This window comes from Scomber scombrus, chromosome 4, assembly GCF_963691925.1.
Source record: "Scomber scombrus chromosome 4, fScoSco1.1, whole genome shotgun sequence".
Lineage (NCBI taxonomy): Eukaryota > Metazoa > Chordata > Actinopteri > Scombriformes > Scombridae > Scomber > Scomber scombrus.
This window is the reverse complement of record NC_084973.1, coordinates 9,847,245-9,867,838: the sequence shown is the minus strand read 5'-3', so window position 1 is coordinate 9,867,838 and position 20,594 is coordinate 9,847,245. Positions and strand designations below refer to the sequence as shown.

General features: G+C 41.5%; 1 protein-coding gene across 5 annotated transcripts in view; it reads left to right on the top strand.

The window, feature by feature from the left end:
* Positions 1 to 15,527, top strand: part of gapvd1 (GTPase activating protein and VPS9 domains 1) — a 32,979-nt gene extending 17,452 nt beyond the window's left edge. For 4 of the 5 annotated variants that reach the window (XM_062417279.1, XM_062417278.1, XM_062417276.1 and 1 more), the window contains 16 exons: positions 715 to 852; positions 2,104 to 2,238; positions 2,938 to 3,057; positions 3,378 to 3,455; positions 5,371 to 5,717; positions 5,897 to 5,984; positions 7,464 to 7,535; positions 7,636 to 7,764; positions 7,891 to 8,017; positions 8,143 to 8,255; positions 11,371 to 11,530; positions 11,696 to 11,883; positions 12,286 to 12,499; positions 13,251 to 13,323; positions 13,435 to 13,632; positions 13,911 to 15,527. In XM_062417279.1, coding sequence (XP_062273263.1) covers positions 715 to 852; positions 2,104 to 2,238; positions 2,938 to 3,057; positions 3,378 to 3,455; positions 5,371 to 5,717; positions 5,897 to 5,984; positions 7,464 to 7,535; positions 7,636 to 7,764; positions 7,891 to 8,017; positions 8,143 to 8,255; positions 11,371 to 11,530; positions 11,696 to 11,883; positions 12,286 to 12,499; positions 13,251 to 13,323; positions 13,435 to 13,632; positions 13,911 to 14,051 — 2,321 coding nt within the window. In that variant the 3' untranslated portion in view covers positions 14,052 to 15,527. The remainder of the gene's footprint in view (positions 1 to 714; positions 853 to 2,103; positions 2,239 to 2,937; positions 3,058 to 3,377; positions 3,456 to 5,370; positions 5,718 to 5,896; positions 5,985 to 7,463; positions 7,536 to 7,635; positions 7,765 to 7,890; positions 8,018 to 8,142; positions 8,256 to 11,370; positions 11,531 to 11,695; positions 11,884 to 12,285; positions 12,500 to 13,250; positions 13,324 to 13,434; positions 13,633 to 13,910) is intronic. The other variant, XM_062417277.1, reaches the window with a different exon arrangement.
* Positions 15,528 to 20,594: the final 5,067 nt, after the last annotated feature.

Genomic DNA, 20,594 nt, shown 5'->3' with positions numbered 1-20,594 from the left:
AATGCATGTGACCTCCAACTCTCTCTGTGTCTCTGTATGTAAAGCTCACCGTCTCTGTAGTCACTTAGGCTTTATTTTGTTAGTTTTGCTTATCTCAGGCCATTTCACAATGTTGTTTAGAAGTCAGAAACAAAGGCATACAACTGATGGACCATTTCATTTTTAATTTAGATATAAGCCATAAAATGAGTGCAATAGGTATAGTGAAATAATTAGGTGATTAATTGATTAAAAATAAATTATTTTAATCATTCTGATAATCAGTCAATCTTTTATGCCATTCATCAAACAACAATGCGGATTCTTTGTGTAGATTCCTGCTTCTCAAGTGTGGATTTGCTAGGAAAATATCACCTTAAAATCACAGATGTGATCCTTTTACAGACTAAATAGTTAAATTTAATGTTATAAAAAATAAAATAAAATCAAGGTGTCAAAGAAGGTATACTTTCTGTAGTGGCATTCTCAAGTTCACACATTCCTCATACCTAATATCTGAATAATTTATTACTACTAATTACAGAAAATGAATCAACACTAGTGCCTTAACAATAAATAGAGACTTGATAAAGGAACCAAAAGGTGCCCTCAAGATGACTTTGCGACAACAGAGGTGACTTTTTGCGGGTCCAACACTTTTTCAGACAAACAAAAAAGCAGTTTCATGCTGGGGAAGGAGGTTAACTCTTTGTCTCTGTCTCTTTCTGTTGTCAGGGGCAGCTGCGGAGAACATGCTCGGCAGCCTGCTGTGTCTTCCTGGCTCGGGCTCAGTGCTGCTCGACCCCTATGGCTCCACGATCTCGGAGACCACAAGCGAGGCCTGGAGTGTGGAGGTCCTGCCCAGCGACTCAGGTGTGGTGCTAAGCTTATCCTGCTGTTGTAGACTCCTTTTGACAGTTTTTTTGTTTGTTGTTGTGGTTATTGTCTTGATTCTCGCACTTCATCTCCACGACAGGCTTAAACGTGTGGACGTGCGTGTGTGTCTGTGTGTGTGTAATGCATGCATATTTTGTTTGTTCAATGTAGTGGGGGGTTGGGACACCAGGTGTGGATGCACTGCATTCCATACCAAAAATGTGTGCATGCATCTGTCATCATATTTGTGTGCACTTGCCTGTCTTTCAGGGCAGATCTGCGTGTGCCAGTAAAAGGCAGCTCAGGGTTTCCTTAGAGGGACCACCAGGTGTGTTTGCACCTGTGGTGGAGCAGTGGGGAGGGAAGCACAAGGACAGCAGCTGTCCTCCGTCAGTTTACGTGGTGTCAGTTCTTTTTCTGGCTAGATGTAACATTGCACTGCTCAGAGACTGGTGTGCATATATAATTTTTTTTGTTATGACAGTTATCACTCTGGGCATCAGTTGTGTCACCATGTCAGTGTAAACACAATCTTCTAAATTATAGATTATATTTTCTTTTGTCTGTTTCTTTGAAAATGAAGATACTGTCTAACGCTTTTATTAATTAGAGATTGTGTGCTTACCTGTGCTTTGTGAAAATCAGCGGAGTGCTTTATTGACAGTGTTAAGTGTTGCTTTGAAAAGCCTGGGCCTTATGTTAATTGAAGTAGTACACCATCTCAATATGTGCAGTGTAGAAATGACATGCATGAGTGTCTTGATTGCTTTTTGTTCCGTTTGCTGCTCCTGTTCTGCTCTGTAATAGCACGATCGGAGGCTTGCTTCGAGTGGAGCGCTTGTTTCATGGTTAGACAGCAGAAAACTACACTCTGAAGAGCACTTCACCACCACATTATTACTAACGAGCATGCAAATGAGTACTGCTGTTAGTATGGAGCCTCTGGGTCCGCCCCAACAGCTCCGTTGGGTAGCCAAAGAATTGGCCGAACTAGCTTTATGGTTTCGTTTGGCAGGTATAAGACATGATAATGTATGCTTTGTTTGATTTCATGCATATGTGCGCGCTTGATTTCCCACTAACCGTAACAGAGGAGGGGGTGGAGTGACATGATGACCAGCATCTGTTGGTAACAGCCATGAGTACCGTTGGTTTTAAACGGTACTTTATCGGCACTACACGTGAGGAAAGACGACTTTTTCCTGAAGAGAGAAATTCTATGTTCATTTATTTTTTGCTTTTTTGCAGAAGCCCCCGACCTGAAGCAGGAGGAGCGTCTGCAGGAGCTGGAGAGCTGCTCCGGTGTTGGCAGTACCTCAGATGATACAGAAGTCAGAGAGGTCAGCTCAAGACCCAGCACTCCAGGCCTCAGTGTTGTCTCAGGTATAAATCTACCTACTCTGTCTCCTCCCCAACACCAACTTTACACCCGATTACTTCATCTCACATGTTTTTCTCCTTTTGAAACAATCAGTTTGGTTTCTATTTTTACTCTCTGGTTCATTTTGTCTCTTGTAAGCAGAAAAAGTCATATGCTGACCTGCAGGTTAAATACACAGACTGAAACTGCCTCCCCTCTAGCTTCCCTTGTTTCTTTTTTGGAGCGGTCATGGTGCTTGGAGGGTTGTTAACCAGCATAGTGGGGTCAGTGTGAAATGTTCTGTGTGACACAGAGGTTAATGCCGGTTGTCTTTTCCGTGGGCTCAGGTGGACACGCTATGTTGACATGCATGAAGTAGTATCCTAGATTAAGAAGCCGGCGGTGACGTTCCAGGCTCGGCACACAGGAAAATGTCCCGCGGGATCCAGCCGATGGATAGTCCGCGCCTGATGATCACTCTCTATCTGTGTCTTTCCCCTAACCCATGGGAGCTTACGCTTCCAATTTAGAGCTCCCACTGGGTTCCCATCTGAGAGACGCCATACAGCATAGTCTAAAGAGAAAAATATCCTCTTTTTTGTTAGCATGCATGTTCTCACTTTTTTTTTGACTGCTGCCAAGCTGAGGCATCTCTCTGTAGACTGAGGTAATATTGAGTTACTTTTGTCATGAATGTCAACAAAGCTGTTTTTATGCCGCAGGTATCAGCGCAACCTCAGAAGACATCCCCAACAAGATCGAGGACCTGCGGTCAGAGTGCAGCTCAGACTTTGGAGGAAAGGACTCTGTGACCAGTCCAGATGGGGAGGAGTCAGGCCACGGTAAGAGAGTGTCACATCCCCGCTAGGCTAGCTAAGCCATCAGTCCGGTGAAAACAGCAGAAGCCAGAGCTATCAATCCCTGTCACCTCCACAGCTGCCACCAAACTGTGTCATTTGCTCAACAGTTGTAATTTTTCACTGAGATTTAAAGGAGGGTGTTAAATGCTCAGTGCTTGTAAGCGGGACAGTGGAATCAGCAAGTTTGGAAGACTTCAAATGATAGACATTTTTCTCAAGTGAACAGAAATGTGCAATTGTGTGTCAGTGGTCAATTTATCCAACTCTGTTAATTGTCTCATGTCCTCTTTGTGTTGTTACAGGATCACACCATCTGACATCTCCACCCTCACAAGCTGATTCCTTATTGGCCATGTTTGATCCCCTCTCCTCCGGTGAAGGTAATTTGTGCTCCCATAATGCTCTACAGCCAGTCAGAGATAGAAATGAGTATCATTAAATTCCCGACCTTAATGTCGCGTGCTCACGGAACAGCTTGAGGTCTGCGAAATTAACCAAAAGAGTGCCTGTGCCCCCTCGCCCAAGTCTTGTGCCAATTATTGGACACAGTCTAAGTGAAAGTGAAATGTCATTCCGTTCGCTACGTTTAGTGTCCCAAATGATCCGTTTGCAGTCTTTGTTCCATCTTTGGAGTCTTTTTTTTTCTTACAGTGCAGGTGGAGATTGTTTGAGAGAAGGATGGTAGTGTCTGTGTGTCTGTGGCAAGGTGAAGGGATGACAGGTTGAGAGACCTCACCCCAGGCTCTTTGGCACTGTCCCTTTGTCCCACTGTGCTCATGGCACGAGGCTGCCATTGGAAGCTTTTCAGGAAAGAGAGTCTACCCTTGGAACAGGTGGCCTACCTACACCTAGGGCTCATCTCCCACTAACATCTCTCTTTAGCACTTTCCCCCACTTTCGAGGTGTTTTTTTCCACTGTTTTCGTAATGTTTAGCAACTACTCTTTATGAACAGTGAAATATTATGGTGTAGAATAACACCTCTTGGCAAATGTGCTGGTAGAATTTCATTAACTTATTAAATTATTTAGAACAGCTGAACACAAATATCTACTTAGAAAAATATTCCAGTGTTTTTTTTTCTTTTCGATCAGCAGTTCTGTTGTGTGTGCACAAAGCCCACAATGCCAGGATCTTTATTAACACACACTGGCTGTGGAATAACTTAAAACTAGCTTAGATTTGTTCATTCATTCCAGATACGTGTGAAAAGTGAAATGCCTCAATATATGTGGGGGGTTTAGGGGTCCTCCCCCAAGAACATTTGAAGTTATTGACTAAAAATTGCATTTTCACATAAGTTTGGACCATTTATCATTCCAATATTAAAAAAACAACACAGATTGTAGTTTTCACATTATAGTCAAACATGAATTACACATGAACATGAATTAAGCGCTATCTCCTGAAGTAATCCGGAGAGCAGTATTAGAATGAATTTATATTAGCAGCAAAATCACTATATAAACTCAATAGTATCTCATTGGACACAAATCTAAAATGTCAGTGAAATAAATAATATTTCTGACATCACAATACTGAGTGAAGTTTAGAAAGAAAGAAGAACATGTAGACATTAGTCACTATCTGTCCCTTCCTGTCCTCTGTCTTCCTCCCTCTGCTGCTGATGTGAGTCATTGCTGCAGGTACTGCTGGTAGAGGAAGGGGGGCAGGTTTGAAAGGGGTGTACTGTCTCAGCCATTAGCTAAGTTGACAAGAATTTGACAAATTTCAAGATAGGTGGCAAACCAAGCTAAACATTTACAGCAGTGACGTACAGTAAGTTATCGTTTTAGCTTGTTCATAACAATTTGCTATTGGCTTCACCGGTGCGCTGTGGTTGTGTAAAACATAACGGTGGTGGATGAAGAACTGCGGGCAAAGCAGTTTTTTGATAAAGTACTTGGCTTTTTTCTTGTGACGGTTTTATTGCACTTACGGTAATGAGTGTAAAAGTCGTCAATTCTTTCACTTCACCTGGTTCACTGTCTCTCTGCTGTTCGCTGTATGTGTGTGTGTGGAGAGGATAGAGAGAGGCCATACCAGTTCCCATTTTCTCCTGACTAGCTTCAGTCAGCTGCTTGAAGTGGAGGAAGTGCGTCTGATGTGCGTTCATCGTGATTATTATGTGCAGTCTGAAATCTCAGCAGTGGCATCGGGCTTAAAAGTAAAAATGAGAGGGGCTCTAATGAACACTACTCATACCAAGTGCATATGGATATTTTAATGTCCTCTATATTCATCTGGCAAATTTCCATTAAACAAATCTGTTATTTTCTGTCATTTATTACCTCAGGTTCCTGCACTGGAACAATAGTGAGGCCCAAAGTGCACTACGCCAGGCCCCCTCACCCTCCCCCCGACCCTCCCATCCCTGAAGCCAGTGCCCTGGGGCAGGACACACGCCACTCTCTCTTCACGCCCCACTGCTTGGCCCAGGCTGAGCTGGAGCACACTAAGCAGCGCCACTCCTTCCCTGACAGGCTGGTCCGTAGCCGCAGCTCTGACATCGTGTGCCCAGGCCGCCGGCCCACAAGTGACCCCGGCCTTAATCGGCGGGTAGCAGTCGAAGAGCGCGACCCTGCCGGGGCCTTCGCATTAGGACCGTCCTCGTCCCCCAGCAAGGACTCCCTGAAAGGAGAGGTAACCAACTACAGCAGTGCTCTTTTTCGTCGCTATAGACAGATGTGTTTTTAACAAATTCTGCTCCGAAATAGGAAGAAATAAAAAGTGAATGTTTTCTTTCATCTCCAGTTCCAACTGTTAGGTATAATAATCTATTTACTAGCATCTAAGAGTAATTTGGTCATTTGTATTCACAGACTGAGGACAGAAAAGACAGTGACGATGAGAAGTCTGATCGCAACAGACCTTGGTGGAAGAAACGTTTTGTGTCAGCCATTCCCAAAGGTACGAAACAGGCTGCCTGGTCATTTTAAAGCATGTTGTCTTTTCTAAACTGAAAAATCAGCTTTTGCACATTTAAGTGATGTTTGATTGTGGCGCTCCGTTTATTTTTTATTTTTTTGTTCCAGTTTAAAAACTTCTCTTAATCATAACTGACAGAAAAATATCACACTTTAAAGAGCAGAGCGAAAAAAACAATTTATAATGTGAGAAAGAGAATGATGATCCATGTTGTCCACTCCATTGCTGATGTTCCAGTTGGAAAATGATGTTTCTTGTTGTTTGAAGTTACTCCAGAGACATGTCCAGTCCTTTTTCTCTCACGTCTCACCGGCTGCAGATTTATATAGACTTTTCAAAGCTAATCAGTCATCACAGGAGCTTTAGCTGTGTAGATTGTATGGCTGTAGCCCTCCCAGCAGTGCTGTCAGCCAGCGGCTAATGGTCATTAGATAGACCTCTCTGTCATCAGCACTGATAGATGACACATCTCTTGTTGCAGTTCTACTCTACAACCATCTCTCATACATCTGTCTGGGAAATAATGGGCTGTACCCACGCGAAATGACTGCTTATTACTCCTTGAGATAATGATGTTTCTTAAGCAAACACTAAATTGTTATTCATATAAAGGAGGAGTGTGAACACATGGAAAAAGTAAAGAGTCGTGAAGCCTAAATTTCCCAGCAAAAACTCTGTAGAGCCCATTGTGTTTGTCCTGTTGCTCTGCATGGTGACGCACAGTCAGTCGTCCCGCAGAGTGGCAGCCTGTGTGTGAAAGGCCAACCCTGTCTGTTGTGTTCCTCACAGTGCTGTATTGGACGGCTGAGAGTGATGTCCCAGGTAACGCTTTCACGCTGTCGTCATTGAGCTACCGTAGCTTTTCCTGCTGGAGCCAGCGGCTGCGTGCCATGCTGCTTTGTAGATGTCGCCTTTAGAGCTGTATAGCTGTGATGTGACATGGTGTAGCTTGAGTTCATACACCCACACTCCTCATCCATGCATCTGTTTTTTGTCACCCTTCCTTTGTTACAGTATGTTGCCATTTTTGACTGTTTGGAGAATACAGAATATCAATGTAGACAATCAGATTTTCATGTGTGTTCCATCAAATGGTCGACTCAGTGTGTGTCTTGTTTATCCCGTTTGCACCTGTGTGTTAATAGGATAAGTATCAGTAGGATTATTTATGTCTTTATATACTTTTCATAATGATATACAGCAGACCTTTTTGATATTCTGATATCAGCCAATGGTTTCATTCACCTTTTTTTTAATGCTTTTTTGACACTTGTAAATGGAATGATACCATACATCCCACTTATAGATTTTCAGTCCAATTACAACCCATGAAAAAGTACCAAAGATTTAATAAAGTGCATTTTTGATGGGCTGCCAACAGGCTACTCATGATCAGCCTGTCATCCAGCAATAATGAAATTGTTGTCACTCCACCCAACTGACATCACGTCTCCTCCACAGCTCCGATAGCAGCATTTAGGAAAAGGGACAAGCAGGAGAAAGATGATAATGTTCCGGAGCGAATCCCGCAAGGTCGGTTCCTGGTTTGTTTTTTAATGACAGTGCGAGACTGGCCGAGGCATTTCCGACATGTTGGAATTTATTGCATCATGTATGCTTTGGGATTTTCTAGATGACCCTTTGCCCAGACAGAGCACACAAGCGCAGGCAGCTGAAGACATCCTGGACAAGTACAGGAACATAAAGAGGACCAGCCCGAGTGACGGAGCCGCAGCTGGAGCTTCTTACGATGGTACCGGAGGTCAGAAAAAAACCCCAACAACACCCTTTTGTGTGTATATATATATATATACGACTATTACACACACTCGCATCAGATCAACTGAGTAATTATTGCTTTCTTTTTTGCTTTTTCCTATGTCGACAGATCTTTGTGTTGAGGACAGCGTGCATGACTCTCCAAGAGAAGACACCTTGCAGAACATTTCCACAGATGACCTCCCAGACTCAGCCAGTCAGACAGCACAGCAGCATGACTCCAAGTTCTCTTTCAGGTCAATTATCACAATGCTGAGGAAAACCACAAAACCCACTTTACAAACGATAACTCAACACTTAGTTGTAATATTGCCTCGCCGTTGCTATTATTTAGAAATGTTATTTGTTTTGTGTCTTCCAGTGATGCAAAGAAGAAGTTGAGGTTGGCGTTGTGCTCCGCAGACTCAGTGGCTCTGCCCATCATGACCCCTGCAACCACTCGAAATGGGCTGCCTGACCACATGGACCCTGAAGGTAGGCTTTCATCTATGCTACATTTATCCTTTATTAGTACTTAAGTTAAGAGTTGCCTGCTTTTGCTCTTGCTGTAGACTGAACTGAATAGGTATCACAGCTCATTTACTTTCTTTTTTCTGAAAAGAAGGAATTTATATTTCCTTTTTATTTTTTTATTTCGTGATGCAGAACAGTAGGACAGAATTAATGCAGCTTTAATGCAGGCAAGCTAAATCAGTGTGTTGCAGGGTGTATTAAGCTGTTATACTTTGTCCTGTCTGCTAAATAATAGTAATCTGTGTCACAACTCTGTACTGGGAGGGGGGGTACCAGATTTTAATGTTGGCAAACATCCAACCTGCTGAAAGAGTCCTTAAGCAAGATACCAAATCTGTACCACCTTCACCTTTTGACTCGCCCTCCAAGGTTTGGGGGAAGGTTGAAAGAGTCGGGTATGTTTAAAAAAAAAAAAAAATGAATTCCCTATTGGGGTCTGTGAAATATCACATTATAAAGCCATCGTGCATATTAAGAATACCTGTTTAACCTCACAGATTAATTATACCCCAACATTTTATCAAAAGGTAAAAGCACCTGGATGGTGCACAAAATAAAAGAGGGACCTCTTAACCTTTCCTCACAGCAGTTCTACAGGGCACCACCTTCATGTCTACACATCGTGAAGCAGGAAAATAGCAGAAAGAATTAAGTGAAATAGACGAGTAGTGAGTAATGGGCCTGGGGGACACTGACCCACCCAGCTAAGTTTAATCAAAAATAAATTTTGTAACAATAAATATAAAAATATATATAGTATATTGACGTTTGTGTCGAATTTGTCGGCTGATTAAAGTGGAACTGTTAAAATAAGTTGTAGGAAGTCTCCAGAATGGAAGTAGTTGCTCTGGTTCTGACACACAGACCTTCCTGAGCTGCCTTCAGCCAACTAGCTGCCTTTCAGGTGATGTAATGTTAATGCCACTACAGTGGCAAAAACATTTTTAATGTATTACTTGAAAAAAGTTGAGAAGGAAAAGAAACTCAGCTGCCTCCATCGACTGAGTCCACCACACTCATTAGTCCACAACGAGGTCAGCCCAGCCGCTCTCTCACTGGCGATATGGTGCTCTCTCCCGGTCATCCCTATGCAGGTTCACCCACAGCTGGGGGAAGTAGGCGTTCTGCAACCTCCAGGTGGCTTCCAACCTAAAGGCCTATTTGTGTTGTTGCATTTATTATTATTTTCTGTCGTGTGTGAGCTGGTCCAGCAAAAATAGATCCTGTTTGTAAAGATAGTGGATTGGGGAAAAGAACTGGGTGGGAAACACTCGGCTGACACATGCAGGTTAGAATTGTCTCCGGCAGCCTGATAACTAAAACTGGTTAACAAGTTGACAGAACAGAGGAAACTCAAGACGAAATGGAATTCAACTTTTAGTTTCTGTATTACATTTTTAGACAGCTCTGATGGAGCTCAGCATTTATCAGGAGGACGACTGCTTTTCTCTAAACAATTGAACTGTACGAACCCGGGCTGTGTTTGACCTTTTGGATGTGTAGAACAACACATCTGTAATTACCTTTAGATCTTGACTGATTCTGTCGGCCTGTCGGGAGGTTTAAATAATCAATGAAGTTAGGCTGCTGTGTAGGGTTGCAAAGGGGCAGAACATTTCTGGAAAATTACCATGGGAATTAACTGGAATTTTGGGGTAATTTATATAAACTGTATCAACTGTATACAAACATAAATAGAAACATTTCGTTTTGTCATAAGCAGACATGCATACAAAAATATATATAGTATACTTTTTTTTTTAACGACATTTTGACTGATTTATTTGTGATTAGAACTTTAATCAATTCTTTCATTGAACAACAAAAAGAATGTTAAAATAAACATATTCCCTTCTAGAAATCATGTGTGCATGTGATGGAGGAATGCATGGTGCATGTAGGGGGTGTGGCCCTTCAGTAAGTAATGTGCTATGTACATGTGATTGAGGAATAGGGGAGACATTCAACTGTTTTTACATTAAATCTTTTTTGTTTTAACCAAGATTATGGTACAAGATGGGTTTTTTTTTTAACTACAATAAGTTCACTGTTATAGGCTAACATGTAGTTTTGTAAATTTCCAGTTTGTTTCTGTTAATTCCCATATATTCCTGTTAATTCCCTTGGAAAGTTTCCAAATTTGAAAATTCCCCTACTGCTGTGACTCGTGCGTAAGTACAGCTTCTCTCTCGATGGGGAGACGCTATGATCGTTTCTGCTGTGGTGAGATCCCTGCAAGTATTTAATGAACTCAAACATTTATTTGGGAGCGGGTGTTTTAATAGTCAACTGAAATCATGTTCCTGCAGCTATGGGTTCAACTCACCCATTTATGTGCCATTTATTTATGAACCGCATTCACAGCTACATCTGTATGTATTTCCCCTGCACAGCCAAGGATGCAGTTTTCTTTAAAATGTGCAGATTTGTTTTTTCCTGAGCTGGCCGGCACTGAAGTAACAATGTCTGTAGGCTATAATGAATGCACGAGGGATATGTTACATGTGATTTCTGTCTAAGTTAACACCTCCACTGTCTGGGTTTATGTTCAGTTGCCACTTTGTGCAATAAAATAGTTAATTAACAGTGTGGTGTGCTGTAGAGCTGATGAGCAGCCGGTCTCGCCAGTGCAAATATACTGTATTTTAGACTGGACAGGCTATAAAAGACTGCTATTTGTCTATACTGTTGTGTACAGGCTTTATATTATGACGTGTTGTTGGTTGAACATGTTGGATAGGCAGTATGTTTCGCTGTTATTACTTTTGTGATGAAGAGCGTTGCAAAGTAAACTGAACGCTCGTTTTTCAGTTTGTCCGTGTTCTTTTTTTCCTTCTTCAAACTTTTCACAAGTCAGTTTTTCTGGGGGGAAATGATGGCCCACCAAAAATACAATTTCTGCCTACGCCACCGCTGTGAAATGGTTAACAGTAGAACCATAAGACTTCATCTTTGTGGCCATCAGTCACATTGTCATGTGGAGGCGGCAGGTTGATCAGATTACAGCAACCAGCCGTCCCTTTGCAAGCGGTGAGCAGTGCGTCTAATGCTGCCTCCCCGTCGTCCCCTCTCCCAGACAATGAGATCGTCTGCTTCCTGAAGGTCCAGCTAGCAGAGGCCATCAATCTTCAGGATAAGAACCAGATGGCCCAGATCCAGGAGACCACGCGTTGCGTCAGCCGTTTCGACGCTCGTACCTGCAGAAAGCTGCTGGCTGCTATCGCGGAGGATTACAGGTAACTTTGGAAACCCGGAGAGACGAGGAGAAGTCACTTTGGGCACCCTGTGTATATTCAATTTATCTTTTCTTTGTTCAATGAATAATGCTTCAACTCAGAGAAGAACCCTGCACTACAGTGGCAATAATAAAACACAATTTCTTGCGTGTGCCTCTTTTATAGAAAGCGGGCACCATACATAGCCTATCTAACCAGGTGTCGTCAGGGCCTGCAGACCTCACAGGCCCATCTGGAGAGACTCCTCACGAGGGTGCTGAGAGATAAGGAAGTGGCAAACCGCTACTTCACCACTGTCTGTGTTCGGCTCCTTCTCGAACACATGGAGTCCAAGATGCTGGACTTCATTAAAGGTATCTCTAAATTTTCATCTTGGCGTGTTTTACAAGCTTTACAATGCTGCAACAAGTGAAGACACTGTGGCCTCCATACAAGACATACAATTCATAATATAGAGTAGTATTCACAAGCAGTTACAGTAAGTTGTATATAAAGTATTTCTATGTGGACATTATAGATATCATGTGACACAATTTGTCCCTTTCAAAATGTGATAGTTTGTTGGTAGCTTAAATGTAATTCCTAGACACCTTTTCTCCTATTTTGTGTGTCCTTATCCTTTAAAATGTAGTTAAAGGCAGTTGATGTGGGTCCACACATAGTGTCACTGTCAGACTCTACTTAACTCACTTTAAAACATCCACTCTTTATCCCGTACTGGTGTTGACTCTGTTGCTTCGCCGCCTCCCCTCCAGCGTTCCAGGGGTGCACAGCATCTGATGACAAGACCGCAGCAGTGGAGGATTTTCTGCGCTACTTGTACGGTGCCATGGCCCGTGATGCCATTTGGCAGTATGCTAGCGAGGACCAGCTGCAGGATGCCCAGATGGCTATCGAGCGCAGCGTTATGAACCGCATCTTCAAACTGGCTTTCTACCCAAACCAGGATGGAGATATTCTCAGAGATCAGTGAGTAGCTGGAGTTACTACAGTGCCTCAAAAAAGGGCTTCAGTCTCACTAGTATGCAGTGTTACATTCTTCACTGTTAGGTAATGAAGATTTAAAAAAGAGGAATTGTTTTGGGAATAGCAATATTCTACTCTTGCCTTTTAAGATTGGAATTAACACCAATCAGAATAGTTAATCGACTTTGATAGTGCACCTACTGTTAAAAACAAAAACAAAATAAGAATATATAATTAGGTGTGTTGGTAGGAACTCTTTGTAAATCAGTTAGTGGTAATCTGAGCCCTGAAGTGAATTTTGTGTAAAATGACTTTTATATATAAAATCATATTTAAGTCGAATAAAATGCCATCATATTATTATATTATGCAAAAATATACTGTATTGTTATATAGAGTTAATATCATTTTGAAAGTTGTATCTCAGTAAGTGTCATAATTGTGAGGAGTAATTTAACTTCATCTTAATTGAAAACGCTGCATTACAAAAGTTAATTGTAAGCCATAACATTGTGTGACCAAAGTCTATATGTATATTATAGAAGTATGATGCTAAAACCAAGAAAGCTCATTTTGCTCATCTTACTGTATTCTCTTTAAAAGTGTTGAGGCAATGTGATCAATCATTAAAAAAAACCAAAGGATGAGATACAAATACAACCAATACACAGAAACGGTTTAGTAATAGTGACCAGCACACTGGACCGAATATGAGCTCTCTGCCGTGACAAACTGAGCTGTTTTTCTCTTTCAGGCTTTTCCACGAACACATCCAGCGGCTCTCAAAAGTTGTGACGGCCAATCATAAAGCTCTTCAAATCCCCGAGGTATCAACTTAGTCACATTTTTTAAAATCACTTGTACTAATGCATTTGTGGAGACAGAAGATTCATGCAGCTTCTGAATGATTTTGAGTGTTGTGACTTTTCTGGCTGCAGGTGTACCTGAAGGAGACTCCATGGCCCTCTGCACAGTCTGAGATCAGGACCATCAATGCCTACAAGACTCCAAGAGACAAAGTCCAGTGTATACTGCGCATGTGTTCCACCATCATGAACCTCCTCAGTCTGGCAAATGAAGACTCCGTTCCCGGAGCCGATGACTTTGTCCCCGTGCTCGTCTTTGTCCTCATAAGGGTGAGTCCTGCCTCTCTTGCTACTGAGGTGCATTTTTAAACCAATGTTTTCATTTCCAAGATTTTGTGACATTAGTGTTGCTCATTTATAGTATTCTTTTGAATGAATAAAAAGCAGAAAATTGTTCCCAAAAAATGACTGTTATAGTTGTGATGCACCACAACCTGTGTGGATATATCTTACATATTTACATATTTATGATTGTAATCTGTATGGCATAGCGTGAGATTCTTTCAGCGGCTAATGCGGGCCCATCCCCACATCTCCTCCCCCTCCAGGCAAACCCGCCCTGCCTGCTGTCCACCGTTCAGTACATCAATAATTTCTACGCCAGCCGGCTGAGTGGGGAGGAGTGCTATTGGTGGATGCAGTTCACCGCGGCGGTGGAATTCATTAAGACCATCGACGATCGCAAGTGAAGCAGAACAGCCACCTGTATGGGCAGACTGCGGGGGAAGGAGCCGGGAGACTGGGAGACTTCCCAACCAACTGCTCCCTCTGCACAGCTTCTAAAACCTGGCCCTCAGCCTGCTCTTTATTTGTATAGCTTGTACATAGCCAGAGACGTTGAAAGATTACAAAATATATATTACTGTATGTATGTGGACAAATCCAGGTTTTAGCCGTGGTGGGAAAAACGGCCTTGGGGGAAAAATTGGCAAGATGTTAACTTTGAACCGAATTTGGATTTTTCCTTTTTAATCTTTTTGTCTCTTCCGTCATGTTTCACTTTTGGGGTCTGTATTAGGAATATATACATACATATAAATAGACACACACACACACACACACACATATACAATTATCAGTATGACATTAAATCAACCTAAAAGATAATCCTATTTAAAGGGACCAGACTTCCTTGGTGTGATCACTGATCTTTTTTTGTTTGTTTTTTTTCAGAGTGAGAGGGATGGGCTTCCAATTAAATTGCAATGCAACGTCCATCAGTGCATTGTAACATGGTGATTTACAGTGCGTGAGAGTTACTGATGGGATTTAGTGACTCAAACATACAGAGCAATTCACAGTAACAATCACTACTCATAAGATTAGTGTATCAAACAGTAGGGCAGCTTATTACATGAATTGTTTACTTCATCCTATTCCCAGAACATGTGTCAGTGAAAAATTGGACAGAAGGGCCCACATATTTATATGAAATAAAATGTATTTATTTCTGTAATTCTATTTAATGCTTTGTTTATCTAATTTTTAAGAAAAAAAACAATGAAAATGCATATCATGCCCATTCAAGATGTCTGAGGCAAGTGCTGGTATTGTATTAAACTTGCGAGAAAAGCTTGAGTTAGGAAGGCACCTTAGTAGTGAGTAGCCCTTAAGGCGGGGGACGCTGGGCAATTTACAGTAAGACATACAGGGTCAACTCATGCACAGAGCAGTGGTGGCATTTGAGGAAATAATGAAAATAGTGCCTTTGATGTGGGACGCTCTGTACAGGTAGTTCATTTTCTTTTTTCTTTTTTAAAAAACCCCAGAATAGGCATTAACGCCCCCTCTCTTACACACACACATACACTCCAATGGGCCAACCACATCTTACTGAGGAATCTTTTGTCCAGCCCTCACATGCAGGAACACACAGGCATCTCCACATTTTACTGATTGTCACGGCTCAGTCCCTTTAAACGCACTTGAGTTCGAACAAATATCCCCTTTGGTATTCTTAGCTAGGTCCTACCTCAGAGTTGAAACCAATGAGCCTGATATCAGTCCGCAGAAACAGAAACTGTCCTGCATTGGTCAACAACAGAGTACTGGATCACATTTTGCACTGGTCAAAGGTTTGCTGTAGATTCGTACGTTCAGCGCCTTTTCATAGTAATACATAAAGGGGAAGGGGAGGAAAGTTCGGATACTGAGCTGCTGTGATGCTTGTTGTGGTCACATCACCCTTAAATAACACAAGCCTTTGTTAGCGAACAAAGATGTTTTACTTTCTGATCTTATTACCTGAGATGCCACATGTGTCCGCATGGGCAGACTAGTGAACTATTGGATATTAGCTCTCTACCTCCTCATAAGTTCAAGAAAGGGACTCGTGTTTATGTGCACTTATATTTCTTTTGTTTCCCCCTATTTTGGCGTGCTGTGATATCCCAGTGTCATTGTATCTTTCCATTATAGAACAAGCATGTCTTTAATTATCCAGAAATGACTAAAACTCCTTTTCTCTTGAATTCCTCTGCTTCATTTTTGTGCACAGACGTGCCACGTGTATTATAGTTTGAATAATCCATTACATTTTATGGTAAATGACCTGACAGCACAATACACAGTAGGATAGAAGATCAAATAATCAACACTATTGACTTGTTACTGACTTTGCAGTTAATGCTAAAGTGGTTGGTGTAGTACATGAGTGTGTTTCTTTCTTTCTTTTTTTGTCTAGTGGGTGTGTGAGACGATTGTGTGATTGGTTGACCCTCTGCCTCCTCTTGCATGAAGTCATTGAATGGTCTGTACATTCTCAATCATGATAAAACAGTAGAATAGGATTAGTATCTGCCACAGGCCAGTAATTGAACCTGCAAGAGGATGCAAAGCTTTTCTTTGTGTCCGTGATACTTGCATATCAAAACTCAATGATTTATTTTGCACAAAATATCTTTTTCCTAAAAAAAAAAATAAAAAAAAATAAGCATTTGACAGGGAGCAGTGCATTTTTAAAGTACTGTCTGGCCTCCACAGCCGCAGTCATTTAACATGAACATTTATTTGAGTAGCAAACTTAAGGACCTGACTGTTACTCTTTCAAACTGATGAGCATCTGCGTTTATGGGAGACATCACAAATACATTTTCTACCCGTCTACAGTAGCACATGCACCAGATTCGCATGTGTGCTGTACACTTCCTCGCAGGGTCTGTGTAATCAATTTGATGAGAAAACCATGCACTGGAAAATCAAGTTGCAGGTTGCATCTATACTAATTAGGTTTATGTGATGTCACTTTAATTGGAAATACATACTGCACAAACCTGATGAAATTATTTGGACCTGGCTTATGTTTCAGGGTTTCCTCAGATAGCCGGTCACAGCTATGAAGGACCCTAGTGAAGCACTGATCAAAACGCTAAATCATCCACACTCAAACAAACACATACAACTGTGATATTGACTATACTTTTTTAGCTCTGATTGTATGCAAACCACTGAGCAGTGGTGTCAAGTAAACCAGACCAATGAGGTCTGTTCTTCAAAGCTTTACTGCTCTGCTCCCTGTACAATTGAGTTGAAAGGATGAGCAGAGAAAAAAAAAAGTTTTACATATTACATCTAATTTTACATTTAATTGTAAGCTTGCACAATTATGACATGCGGGGAAAGCCAGTTTGTCTTTACTGTGATTAATGCATTATGTAATTCTTTAAAAACAATAAAAGAAGCAGAAGTTTTTCCTTTTTTTATTTTTCTGTGGCTCTGGCATCATGTCGAGATACAATATGCATTTCTACAGGAGGAGAATGTCAAACTGTACCTACTGTACGCGTACAATAATGTTTCATTATTCCACTGCTTCTTGGACAGTTGTAGGTATATCTGGCGGACAGTTCACACAATAGAATAGATGGTGGGGAAATTTATGCATGAAATATAATTGTTAGTGGGGGCAGTGGAGCAGCATCATCCAATCTAGCAGCCACAAATAGCAGCCTCTCAGCAAACATTTCATTACTGCTGACAAGTGTACGCTGGATTGTAATTGGAGATATCCCCTCATCTAAAAGCCCTCCTTACTTCACCGATTGCCTTCTCTAATACTCATCTTTTTTTCATCATAAACTTCTTCGTGGGGTGCTTTGTGTCCCCTGATGATATCTCACAATTGTTAATTTAAATTCAAATTTTGGTGTGTGAAGTTAATTAGTTGCATAAGCCAATGGCTAGATAGGCCAGATTTGGAGATTTGATCTTTTTGACTATGTGGCACATAGCTGATTTGAGATACAAGGAGGCTTGGTTTTGTTTTGTATGAAACAGTACTCAGAAGTAGCCCCAAATACTGTATTATTACTGGTTAATAACCCTCTTCAGCACTGATCTGGGAGCAGCACAAAGCAGTGTACACACACACATCTGGTGTAATAATCATATTTCCAATTCAAAAGTTTTACAGGTGACGGCATATGGATCCAGCGTTTGGGCTTGTTTGACTCATCAGAGTTTTATATTCTTCTTGAAGGCCCGAGGTCTCACCCAGATGGCTGTGGAGTAACAGATGATCAGTCCAGCGGGGCTCGTGCATGACTTCACACGTAGGTCTGGTACTTCCTGACTGCAGGGGAACAGTGGAGGAGCACCCCCCCCTCCTTTCTTATATCTAGCCTCCGCCACATACCTTCCGACAAAATTATCTCATGAACACAGAAATTCCAGACTGAATCATCTTTATGTCTGTTACAGGGAATACAGGTAAAATGCAGCTCTCCTTTGAAAAATCTAAATCATCACAAAGCTCTCAATAATGCATTGTATATTTTTACGACAGTGGAATAGTTATTGAACACTTTGCTGTATTAAGAGCAGTGCAGTTTACAGTAAAAATGATGAATTCTAAGGTATGTGCCAAAAGACAAAGTCTAGTGATCTAATAGTGGAGATTAAAAAAAAAAAAAAAAAAAGGTAACATGATGTGTGAAGGTGCACTGCAGGCACACTGTAACTCCACATGAAGCACGACCTGCAATAATCCACTGATTTTACTTTTATCTCAATAATTCCTTGTGTTCAAAACAGCGTTGCCATTTTAACAACACGAGTCCGTTTAGCATGCAAGAAGCACCTCGCACACATCAGCAGCACTGCTGTGCTGAATGACTGACTGACGGCTATTGTGACAGTGTGCGTGTTTTTCCCGCGCTGGCCTGCAGATGGCAGACGCGCCATTCCCCTCGACGCTCTGCAGATCTGATCTGAGAGCGGCTCAGACAAAGAACACCACGGGGCACCACGGCCTGACATTTAAAGCCAGTGGGACTGAGCTGTCCGGAAACAGATCTGTTTTGTTTATTACAGATAGCTATTCATCAAATTAAACATGTTTTATTAATATCATTATTAATAGTATTTGGATTCAATTATGATTGTTGTTGTTGTTGTTATTATTAGCTATTATTATTATTTATATTATTACTACTAGTAGGCTAGTAGTAGTGCAATAGTACTGACAATAACCATGCTTCAAGCTAAATTAACAGGCAAACTGACAGAAAAGGCAAATCATTTTCATTATTAAATATGGCCTGTAATAAGTTCCTTGTGGCATTTTCTTTGATGTGAAAATACTCTCTTCTCCCATCACGTGCATTTCCCACTGAATACTGCAAGATACAGATCCATACAGTATAACTTACATTTGACTAATCTGCTGGTGGTGGCGGGAAATCTTCACTAAGGACAAAACAAACAACGCAAGGCAGCAGCACGTCAATTAAATTAAGGGTGGAGGGGGACAGAGGAAGAAGAGGAGGAGAAGGAGGAGGAGGGGGGTACTAAATGAACAAAATGTCAAATACACATATTAAAACTTAAATGAAATAGCCGCAAGGATGCAGGCAGACGAGGAGATTAAAACTCAAAGGGATACTAAGTCTCTGTGCCCTGAGGTGGTGATACTGTAGAGATGCAAATGGTAAAAGTGAACACCATTCTCTGTAATAATGTCTGCTTAAACTACAAAGACAAAGGGTGGGAAAGGAGATTTGTGTCTTGTAGCAAATAACAGAATAGCTCTGGTTCATTAAAATGCTGCTATAAAGTAAATATTAAACTGTGGGAATACAGTAAATGCTAAGAAACCTTTAAAAATCATGTTAAGACATCATTCCAATGGACAGACGTGGACTATTGCATCCTTTTGCAGTTTAATTGTGGCCTTCAACCAAATGGGTTTGGTCTAAAATAGGATACAAAATGGGATAAATAACAACCCCCATGTTTTCTTTTACTGCTCACTACAAAGGATATCAATTAGGCAAAGGTGTCAATTACAGTGGTGCTTCTGCAGCAACCGCTCCTACCTTATATTGTCCTTATCATTAGAAAAAGAACAAATTTCACAGGCACGGCTAATCACCTGTGAGAGAAAGAGTGGGTGGTGACATCAAATTGAACCGTGGAAATGGAACAGGAATTAGATACACTTAGCCATCAGATGTTAATGGCAGCAATCAACAGCCAATTACCCGGCATACTTGAGTACCTTGACAAGTGCAGGTGTACCCTACAACTAACACAGGCCTCTTTGGTACATTTCCATAAATTCGACAGCAATCTCCCTCTCTGATTGAACATGCATGTTTCATCGAGGTTGCAATTAAGCAATATTGTTAGGGAAGTGTCAAACGTGGATCGTAGGGAAAAATCCCTTAAGGCTAATAATAATTTATATTTTACCTGGATGCATTCAAATCAATAAAGCTGGTGCTTTATATTAAAATGCTTTTGTTTTTATTGCCTGGAGAAAAACTTGTATTGTTTATACATCTCTGCTTGTCGGCTAATTTGCAAATTTCAGAATCAATGTTTAGAAATTTGTTGGCAGGCAGGTTTTTTTTTTCTGTATAACTGGACAGTGCAGTGGTGTCAGTGGCTGGCATGGCCCTCACTGCAAACGTGATCTAGGCTGAAGATCTGCTGCTGATGCTGATGATCTCTGTCACTGGGGTAGATTTCAGGGCTCAGCTCTGGCTGCTGCCCTGACAACACATTTACACACACACACACACACACACACACACACACACACACACACACACACACACACACACACACACACACACACATACATATTAGATGAACACATCAGTTATGCACACACTGCAAGACCGGCTTCCCGGTATGACCCACTTTGATTATTCTGTCCTTAAGCAACAGGTGATGGGCTTCCCCGGATGTCATCTGTGTCGTTGGCCTCTGTTCAGAGACAGCATTCAGGA